The following is an 11,444-nucleotide window of genomic DNA, read 5'->3' as shown; positions in this document are numbered from 1 at the left end:
TTCCTGTCTCTCGATATGTAAAGATGGGAGAAGGAACAGCTAAGCTACAGACGCATATAATAAATACGTGTGTGCTCGTGCGCGCGCGCGTGCGGACGAGCGCGTGAGAGAGAGAGAGAGAGAGAGAGAGTGTCTGTAAGTAAATTCATAAGTAACTTCGCATATACGCATAAACAAACCAACTGTCTGACTATCTTATATAGCAATGACAACATGTAATAATAATTTAGGTTAAAACTTGAAGGAATCGGATGGGTGGAAGAAAGGGCTGGGAAAGAACGTTCTGGGATAACAAATCCGAAAAAAAAAAAAAATAAAATAAAAGGAATTAAAAAACAAAAGAACAAAACAAAACAAAAATACATTTCCTACCCATTTCCACTCAGTTTCCTGGAAAGCTTTGTCTTTCGATGAAGTGTAAAACCATCCAAAGAGTTTTTTCCTCATCGCTTTCCTTTTTTTATTATTATTATTATATTTGGGTTAGACTGGTCAAATACTAAACAGTCTTACTATTTCGTAAATAAATAACTCGAAACTAAAGCAGCTACCAATGCATGTGGACGAAACAGCCAGACTGACAGCTAGAATTAGTCTACTTGAACTACTATCCTACATTACATTTTTATATAGATACTACTATTACTACTACTACAGCTAATACCCTCGCGAACAACAATAATGCTTGTTATTATCATCATAATCATCACCATCATAAACATCATCATCATCAGCAGCAGCAGCAACACTACCACTAGCACCACCTAGCAACAAAGCAGATAGGAAGCTGAAATATCATATGAGAAGTATAGGAAGGAAAGATGCTAAGAGAGAGAGAAAGAGAGAGAAACAGGGAAATGAGAGATGGAAGGAGGGATAGAGGATAAATGTATCTCTCCTTCCGCCACCTCACACTCATACCACCCACTCTTACCAAAAACCATCGTCTAAGGAAGAATGAATCAATAGCTGATACGACTAAAAGATATACAAAAGCTAACATAAGCAGCTGGTCAAACTTCAAATGTCCATAGAATTAAAGAGAAGCATACACACATACATACACCCCTCCCAACACACATATCCACATACATACATATATGTATATATAGATATATATATACATACATATATATGGATATATATATATATACATACATATATACGTATATATATATATATATATACATACATATACATGTATATATATACACATATATGTATATATAATACATATATGTATATATACACATACATATACATATATATAATACATATATATATATATATATGTAAATATACACATACATATACATATGTATATAGATATATTTATACATATATATATCTATATACATACATATATATACATATACATACATACATATATACATACATATACATATATACATACATATATACATACATACATACATATATACATACATACATACATACATATATACATACATACATATATACATACATACTACATAATACATACATACATATATACATACATACATACATACATACATACATATATACATACATACATATACATACATACATATATACATACATCATATATACATACATACATATATATATATATATATATATATATATATATATATATATATATAATACACACACACATAATACATAAACAAACACACGTACGTACATACACACACATTTATATACCCATGCACATATGTACATATATATACATACAAAGATGAAGAAAATTGTATAAGCGATCTGGGCTACTCCAAGAGTATTAACAAGTGGGAAGAAGTTGGAGAGGGGGGGTTACAAAACAGACTGTTGGAATGTTTAGTCCATTTTTGTAGAGACAGATTAAAACGAGGGAGAGGGGTAGGGAGTAGAAAAACTGAGACTTAGAAGGAGAAAACACGAGTATGAGAAAAAAAAACAAAAATAAACCCAAAGACTTTTGGTATAATATTAACGTATTTGTAAGGATTAAGACAAGACATTCAGAGCCTTAATCTTTATCCCATAGCTGTTATTGAAGAACTGGGTTAAATAGGGTCAGTGATTGCAAGGGATTGATCTTTCAACAAAAGTATATATGAAGGTTAAAGGAGAGATATAGGTTTGTTCTACTCACACATTATTTTTTCCCCTCCCTTACATATTTTGATATTGAAATTAACTTTTAATCCTTTCAAGTTTCAAAACTCACATTCATTCTCTTCCTGCCTTCCATACATTCCCATCCACCTATGGCTCAGAAACCTGGACGTTATCAAAGAAGCTTGAGAGGCGGTTGGATGGAACCTACACTTGCCTCCTTATGAGAGCTCAAAATCTCTCGTGGAAGCGCCATCCAACCAAAATGCAAATATATGGGAAATTACCACCTGTGTCATCTCTTGTGAAAGGTAGGAGAGTCCAGTTTGCTGGACATTGTTGTAGAGCTGAGAAAGAAGTAATTTCTCCTCTTCTCCTCTGGAATACCAGAGGGCGCACACTCTCCTACCCTGATGTAATCTCCAGGGATACAGGCATCCAGCAACAGGACCTCCGTAATGCTATGATGGACCGTGAAGTCTGGCATAACATAGTAAATTCCATTGTCTCGACCACGGCCGAACAATGATGAGGATGATCCACCTTTGATCTTTGCCAGAGTCACCCTTTCAGCTTGAAGATTTTCAAGTTTCAAATATTACATTTGTGTTTCATTTTATAATTACTTCCACTTGTCAGGTAGAAATCTTCCCTTAAAATATCAGGTTAAGAGTCTATTTGGAGCTTTAGAAGTTTGAAAAGCATCGAGAAAGTGGTTTTGGTATACAGACAAAAAGTGAATAGGCAGAAAGTTGATACTGTTGTAATCAGTGCAAAATACTTGTTTCAGCCCAAACTGACCACACCTATGAATAAAATTATTCCAGCCCTGACCATACTGTCTTTTTTCAGACATTGTGTATCTAGGATTACATCATCCAAAGTACTATTCCTTTTTTTTAAGATGGCAGAATGAAATCCAAGGCAGATTAGACTGTTATCTTTAACAGGTCATGCAACCATATAAAACAGTGGTTCACAACCAGAGTCCATATGACCCCCTGGGGAACCATGTAAGGCTTTTGGGGGTCCATGTAAGCAAAATAGTAGATTGAGGATCCACTGCAGTATTCCAAGGGTCCAAAGGAAAATGCTACTTTCGATGTGTTTACTGCAAGAAACAGAGAGGTTTCTTTCTCTGACGTTTTACATAGTTCAATTTACACAAATTAATGTGTGAAAAACAAATTAGGAATTTTGAAAGAAACATCTATAAAACTAGTTTTTAAACATTGAATGGCTTGGGGGGGTTACCACAATCGAATAGTAATCAAAGGGGTTCATATTTAACTTGGTTACTTCTAGTTTTCTTACCATGTTTCACTACTATGCTGTATCACTCTTTGTGTTGTGTACATACCTGTTGGAAGTGCATATGACTATCTCCAGAAAGGGTCCACAGGAAAAAAATGGTATGTAAGAATATATTAGGACTCCAGGGGTCCATAGGCAAACAATGGTATGTAAGAATATATTAGGACTCCAAGAAACTGTGCTTTTCAGTAAGGTACACCAATTTACTCAGGACAGATTAACCAACTAAATGAGTAGCTATGAGCTTCAGGCCACAGGATTTCCTCCCAATGTGATACAGTCACTGGAAGAGGTAAATCTTGTGGAAGTATTCTGCCTACAGTGTACATGTGTTAATGGACTAAAGGTATTTTTCTCTGAACAAATAATAGACAAGGCCTCTAAGACTGGTTACACTGATGCAGTTGATGCTCATCTTCAGCATCTGCTAAGTGTCAATGACTGCAGGAAAAACATGGACAGGAAGGGGGTTCTGAAGGTTGACATTTTGTGGATGAAGGGTCGCAGAAAGTGGTTAGTGCAGGTCTGGGGTTGGAAGAAAGTATGGGTGATAAGAGGTGGAGAGATGAGCTTGTGGGGTAGGCTTCTGGAGATAGTCATCTGCACTTCCAACAGGTTATGTGCACAAAAGAAAGAGTGATACACCATAGTTGTAAAAAAAGGTAAGAAAATGAGAAGTAAGCAAGTTAAATATGCTCAACTGGATCACCATCATTGTCATTCAATGTCCATTTTCCATGCTGGCATGGGTTGGACTGTTTGACAAAATCTGATGGATCTAAGGACTGCATTGCCCTCCAGTGTCTGTTTTGGCCATGATTTCTACAGTTGGATGCTCTTCTTATCATCAACCTTTTCACAACCTGGGTGTTTTTTTTTTCACAGAGTGTATCATGGGCAGTTTTTTCATGCTACAACCTAGTGGAGTGGGGGTCACTATTGAGGTCATCATGCAGCTCACAGGACTACAAACCCTAGTGGAGGTGGGGGTCAACTTTAGGGGACAAGGGTTTAAAGTATGTGGGTGGAGAAATATTGAGGACCACTGACGATGATAATGATAGGTAATAATGATGATAGTGGCAGGAGTGATGACGCTTATCATCATGATGATGATGGTGATTTGGTTAAAATGGTGACAGGGAGCAGTAGGATTTATATATTACTCAGGGTAACAAATGAATTTACAGTAGGGGTAGTTGTGGTGGTGGATGGTTGTGGTAACAGTGTTGGCAGTAGTAAGAAAATATTTTCAAGCTGTGTAGTAAGAAGTTTCCTTCCCAACCATGTGGGTCCAGGCTCAGTCCCACTGTGTGGTAAGTATCTTCTACTATAGTCTTGGGCCGATCAAAACCTTGTGAGTGGATTTGGTAGATGGAAACTGAAAGAAGCCCATTCTATACATATCTATGTGTGTGTGTGTGTGTGTCTCTTTTTTGTCATCCCACCACTGCTTGATAACTGGAGTTGGTGTGCTTACATCCCTGTAACATAGTAGTTCAGCAAAAGAGAACAATAGAATAAGAACCAGGTTTAAAAAGAAAATTCTTCTTTTTTTTTAATAATAAAATAAGTATTGGGATTGATTCATTCTATTAAATGTTCTTTCAGCATGGCCGTAGTCTAATGACAGAAACAAGTAAACTATAAAAGATATAAAACAAAAAAAAAATGTAATGATAATACACCAAGGAAAAGACAAAATATGTTTATTGTTGTAATTATTGCTATTGTTGCTGTTGTACAGAGAGAGATAAAGACTGCCCCTCTCCCTCCCCCCATGTCACAATATGGGATATGACAAAATTTTCTCAATCCTTGCAGTTTGTAGATTGACCATGTGATAAATGAGAATGGTGATTTTGTTAGGTCTGCATGTGTGTGTGTGAGTAGGTGTATGTGTGTGTGTTGGGGGGGGGGGTATTAGTGTATTGTGTATACTTGTGTATGGTATATTGGCTATCCAGTACATGTCTCTGTTTTTAAGACAGTAAGGTAAAGATTGAAGGAGATTTGGCTGCTATTTCTTGCTGGCTGATCAACTACAAACATACATACAGGTTCCTTTCATGATAGACATAGGCAAAGAGATAAAGACTGCCTCCCCCATCATCTCACAATATGGGATATGACATACTTTTCTCAACCCTTGCAGTTTGTAGATTGACCATATGATAAATGAGAATGGTGATTTTGTTAGGTGTGTGTGTGTGTGTGTATTATTTATATATGTGTATGGTATATTGGCTATCCAGTATATGCCTCTGTTTTTAAGACAGTGAGGCAAAGATTGAGAGAGATTTACTTGCTATTTCAGGCTGGTTGACCAACTTACAAACATACACACAGACTCCTTTCATGCATCAAAGAAGATGTATGTTATGAAGCAGAGCAGATGATTTTTGATAACTACAATTAATGCTTAGTTGAAGAAATATTATCAATGTGACATTTCAATGAATAGTGTTTAAAAGAGTCGAGGAGAGGACAAGGAAAAGAAAAGCATCAAAAAAGAAAAAAACTGAGTTAAGAAGATGATAATTGTAGTAATAGCATAATTTGAATGCCATCAACAACTTGTATCCATGTTGACCAATATCTAGAACATAACAAGGTTCAGCCCATGTTGCAGTGAGGTGGCTTGTGTACTTCAACGACCCTGAGAGCTATACAAGAAAGGGGGAAGGGAGCAAGCTCCTGAGCGGCCCTCCCATGCTGGACAGGCCTAAGGATAGAGGCCAGCCTAATATGGACCTCCTATTTCCAGTGGTAAAAACAGGTTTGTGTAAGGCCAACAACCCTACCTTAGAGAAAGGCAAAGTTACAAAAGTATCACTGGTACCACATAAAAAACACCCAATACACTCTGCAAAGTGGTTGGCATGAGGAAGGGCATCCAGCTGTAGAAACCATGCCAAAACAAAACTTTGGAATCTGGTGCAGCTCCTGTCAAACTGTCCAACCCAGATACATGATGATGATGATGACAATCCAGAACCTGACCTGTCAAACTGTCCAACCCAGATACATGATGATGATGATGACAATCCAGAACCGACAAAACCTGGGAGAGGAAGGTCTTCCTTCAGGGAAACATATGTCCCATCAGGCTCTAACCTGAAGCCCACAAGGGAAGTGGAAAAGAGGACATCTTGACATTAGTTGGAGATGGGATACTCTAAAGCAGAGATGAAGAGGTAGGGATCTATCTGGAGAGAAGTCAAATCTCCCTCGGATTACATTCTGTCATTTTTACAAAAGGAAATGGGATAAACATAGACAGGATGGTCAAGATTGGAATGTCACTGAACATAAACTGATGTTGACCTGGCACTAAATGACAATAACTACAAATAACAAATACAATAAAGTGTCTTCCTAATTGCACAGCTCACCAACAACCAGAAACTGCCAGCTCATCACAAAAGGAGCTTACAGATTTCACTACCAAAATATTGATATTCTTTAGCCGTGGGCCAGCTCTGAGCAAGCAAGCCTACAATTAAGATCTGAAATATTGAGGGAGGGGCGAACCGATTTCCTCGACCTCAGACTGGTACTTATTTAATCGATTTCGAAAGGATGAAAGGCAAAGTCAAACTTGGTAGAATTTGAAAACAACTACAAAAATCATGATAGCCTTAGAATCGCATTAATTCAGAAATCTACTCAATTGGGAACACCAAGGATTATAAGAAAGGTCTTTGATATCCAAGGAAACTGGGCACGCCTCGGTATCAAGGACATTGATTCCAAATGTAAAACATTTGTCCACAGTATGACTAATAACAACAATAACAATGATGATGATGATAATAATAATAATAATAATAATAATAAATAAAAATAACAATAATAATAATAATAACAATAATAATAATGATAATAAAGTGGCTCTCATGGCTTCTGATCTTAACTGATTGGAGTGTTCAAGTGTATCATATATATATATATATATATATATATATATATATATATGGGCTCCTTTCAGTTTCTGTCAGTCAAATCCACTCACAAGGCTTTGGTCATCTTGGGGTTATAGTTAAAGGCAGTTGTACAAGGTGTCATGTGGTGGGACTGAATAGAAAAAACCCACATGGCTGTAAAGCAAACTTCTTAAATCACACCACCATGCCTGAGCCAAACTAAATATACTTCAAAATTGGATCATCTGCCAAAACCAGAAAGAAGTCACCAAAACTTCTCTCTGAAAGGAAGAAAATTCCATCAACAGGCCTGTGACCAACATCATCAACTACTTAAATTATATACCACCTTTCTCATGCTAGCAGTGTAGTCCACACTTTTAGTAATAATAGCAGCTAAATGACACTCAAATCACATCCTACAATTTTGAGGACACAGTGGATTAAGAAGTCTTAGATATGTCTGACTGGAAAGTGGGATGGACACAGCTGGAATGGTTTTGATCTAAAGTCTGTTTGATTAGTATAAATTAGGGACTAAAACAACAGCATTTCTCCCCACCCTTCTCCCTCCCCCTTCTTTCTCTCTCTCTCTCTCTCATGCAATGGGTTTAACAGATTAAATAGTTTTGTTTACAACTTAGAAATTTCCTGTAGGTTTTTAATCCACCTCATAAACAAACTGTCCCTTGTTCAGATTGAGTTGTTTAGCTCAGATAAGAGTTTCTAAAAATCTTATTCCAAAAGTCAATAACATTAATATTACATGTGTGAGTGTGTTTCGTGTATGTGTGTGTGTGTGTGTGAAAGTGGGAGAGAGATGGGAGGTGAAGATAGATGCAGGGAAATTGTGAAAGATAGAGAAGTGGTATGTGTTCCCAGAGTGCCACAGTTAGTCAACTGTCCCTACTTGAGCCCTCTTTTGCTATATTTAAAACAGGAGAATTCTCAGCAAGATATCATCAACCTGAAGTGCTAGTCTGAAGATGTTTACCACTAAATCCACTTCTCAAACATGATGGGGCTGCTCCAAAACCAGTCTTTTTTTTTTTTAATTCAATAAAATATACTTCCAAACATGCTTTCTTTTTCCTCAACTACTAATACACTATTATTTGACAGTAACTTCAGGGAGCCTCTATGTGGTCGAATGGCCTACTAGAAATAGCAGTTAAACCTTCCTCAAGACACACCCTACTGACTTAAAGAGGAGAACACAATGGATAATATAGTCTTAAAAACATTGTCTGCAAATGGAAAAAAAACATGGAATTTGTCATGGCATGAATATATTTGATCATGATTCAGCTTAATCAAGGCTGACCTGTGGTTATGAAAAACAAAGCTCCTTATTTAGAGAAAGAATACAAATAAAATAATGGATTGAGAGTTAGAGATTGAGAACTGCACTTGATAGTTCATTACTGTTAGAAATGCTGAGTCACTGAAGAATGAGGTTCTGGATTTGCATGTGATGAGGTGGTGAAGCACGATCTCCAAACGTTGGGCCTCACATAGGCGATGACGAGTGACTGAGACCTTTGGAGATATGTCTGTGTTTGAGAAGACCCGGAAAGCCAAGTGCGACTATAATCATGGCCTAAGCCAGTGCAGCATAACTGGCCCATATAAGAGTACCCTTCAATCATTGGGCAATAAACTGTGCTTGCAAAGACCTGTTGAGTCAAGTGAAGTCATTGTCGTGGCTAATGCCAGTACTGCCTGACTGGCACGTAAAAGGCACCATTCGAGTGTGGTCGATACCAGTGACACCTGACTGGCTCCTGTGCTGGTGGCATGTAAAAAGCACCCACTACACTCTCGGAGTGGTTGGTGTTAGGAAGGGCATCCAGCTGTAGAAACCCTGCCAGATCAGAATAGAGCTTGCTACAGTCTTCTGGCTTGCTAGTCCTCAGGTACAGCTATGTAGTTGAGGTATTTGCTTCCCAACCATATGGTTTCTGGTTCAATGTCACAGCAGGGCACATTGGGTAATTGTTTTCTACTACAACCCCATGCTGACCAAAGCCTTGTGAGCGGATATGACGATGGAAACTGAATGAAGATTATCTTTATATATATATATATATATATATATTATATATATATATAGAGAGAGAGAGGAGAGAGAGAGAGAGATGAGCACGTGTATTTATATATCATCATCATCATCATTTAACATCTGCTAACCATGCTGGCATTGAGCCGGCCAGGCAGGAGCTTGCACTAAACTTCTGTCTCTGTTTTGGCAGGGTTTTTATGGCTGGATGCCCTTCCTAACACCAACTACCCCACAGAGTGAACTGACTGCTTTTTACATGGCACCAGCACTGGTGAGGTCAGTTTTGGCATGGTTTTTACAGCTGAATGCCCTTCCAAATGCCAACCACTCTACAGTGTGGAGTGGACGCTTTTTACATGGCAGCAGTACTAGCAGGGTCACCAAGTAATTTGCAAGACAAAGGTTCTTTGAGAGGGGAAGGGGCATTGGAGGAGGGGATCATGTGTCAGATTATGAAAGGGAATGGTGAGACACAGAGAGAGAAACAGGTTTCTTACTGTAGAGGAGGTACATGGTTACCCAGACCAGATGGGGGGGGTTAGAGTAATTGAGAATGAGGATAGAGACAGGTGTGCTGCTACAATGTGCTGTATGGCCTAGTGGTTAGGGTGTTGCCCTCATGGTTGCTAGATTGTGAGTTCAATTTCTGAACTGGGTAGTGTGTTGTATTCTTGAGCAAAACACTTCACTTCACATTGTTCCAGTCCACCCAGCTGTAAATGAGTAACCCTGCGATGGAATAGTGTTCCGAACAGAGGGGAATGCCACCCTGCTGGCTAGGTAAGCAGGGTGGTATCATTCGAAAGCTGAAACAATGTGATGTGCATTGTGACCAGCAATGTGTAACAACATCAGACAGTCTGGTTGATACTGTGATACCATGATATAAAAAAAAAAAAGATCCTCTTTGGTCATGAATGACTAGGGGATTACATATTAAGAAAGTTACCCTCTGAGGCACAAATCCAGGCAAGACCACCAGTTGCCTATGCATACCAGCTCCCGCTCTCCATGCCACTGATGTTATCCAAAAGAAAGGCAAAGGTTTCTTTTTTTAAAATGAGTCAGAGTGATTTGGGAGAAAGATTTTGGCTGCTACATCTAGTAGGTCAACTACAGCAGCTCTATTGTTTGTTGGCTCACTTGTAGTTTAGTTTCTTTTAAGGGGTTGGACAATATTTTCATCAAATACACAATAATCCTAAATTTTTTTTTTTATCGTCGTCGTTGTCGTCGTCGTCGTCGTCGTCGTCGTCGTCGTCGTCGTCGTACGTCGTATCGTCATCATCATCATCATCATCATCATCATCATCATCATTATTAAGGTGGAGAGCTGGCAGAATTGTTAGCACATGGACAAAATGCTTAACAGTATTTTGGCTGTCTTTACATTCTGAGTTCAAATTCTGCCACGATTAACTTTGTCTTTCATCTTTTGAGGGTCAATAAAATAAATGCCAGTTGAACATGAGGGGGTTGATGTAATTGACTTACCCCAACCTTGAAATTGCTGGCCTTATGCTAAAATTTGAAATTATTATTAATTATTATTATTATTATTATATTATTATTATTTTGGTTTGGGGACTGTATCTACAAACTGGGGTGAATGGATGTTCATATGTTCACACTTCCCTAGAGGACATTACAGACTGACACAAATGCCGTGAAATATATACATCTGGGAATCTGAAACCAAATCATAGGAGTGGTTTATTATGCATAAACATACATGCGTACAGATTTCCTTTTAGTTAAAGTTGTAATGTAAAGTTATTTTAAGTGGTCATTTTATAGCAGGAACAAAACCCTATCTTAACTCAATTTTATATCTTAGCCAGCAGGGATGAAGCCACTTAAAGGTCACCAGATGAGAGCAACCTAAACCAAGCTCATATCACAGCCATAAATTCTCCAGAATGGCACTTCAACTGGTTTAGCCAATAAACAATATTTAAACTTCCAGCTGTTAACTCTTGTTGACTGTTATGTTCTAGTAGAGTACTGGAACACAAATGTCTTGTGATAGATATTTCTGATCA

The 11,444-nt window shown here is 37.9% G+C and overlaps 1 protein-coding gene across 5 annotated transcripts in view; it reads right to left on the bottom strand.

The window, feature by feature from the left end:
• The window catches only part of LOC115220392 (SH2 domain-containing adapter protein F), a 232,883-nt gene that overhangs the window by 128,391 nt on the left and 93,048 nt on the right, over nt 1-11,444 (bottom strand). The window contains exon 1 of one of the 5 annotated variants that reach the window (XM_029790514.2): nt 373-516. The exons of 3 other annotated variants lie outside the window; for them this stretch is intronic. In XM_029790514.2, coding sequence (XP_029646374.1) covers nt 373-447 — 75 coding nt within the window. In that variant the 5' untranslated portion in view covers nt 448-516. Of the gene's footprint in view, nt 1-372; nt 517-11,444 lie in introns of those variants that run through there. One more of the 5 variants, XM_036509832.1, reaches the window with a different exon arrangement.

The sequence above is a fragment of the Octopus sinensis genome, linkage group LG16 (genome assembly GCF_006345805.1).
Source record: "Octopus sinensis linkage group LG16, ASM634580v1, whole genome shotgun sequence".
Taxonomy (NCBI): Eukaryota; Metazoa; Mollusca; class Cephalopoda; order Octopoda; family Octopodidae; genus Octopus; species Octopus sinensis.
This window is presented reverse-complemented; position numbering and strand designations above follow the sequence as displayed.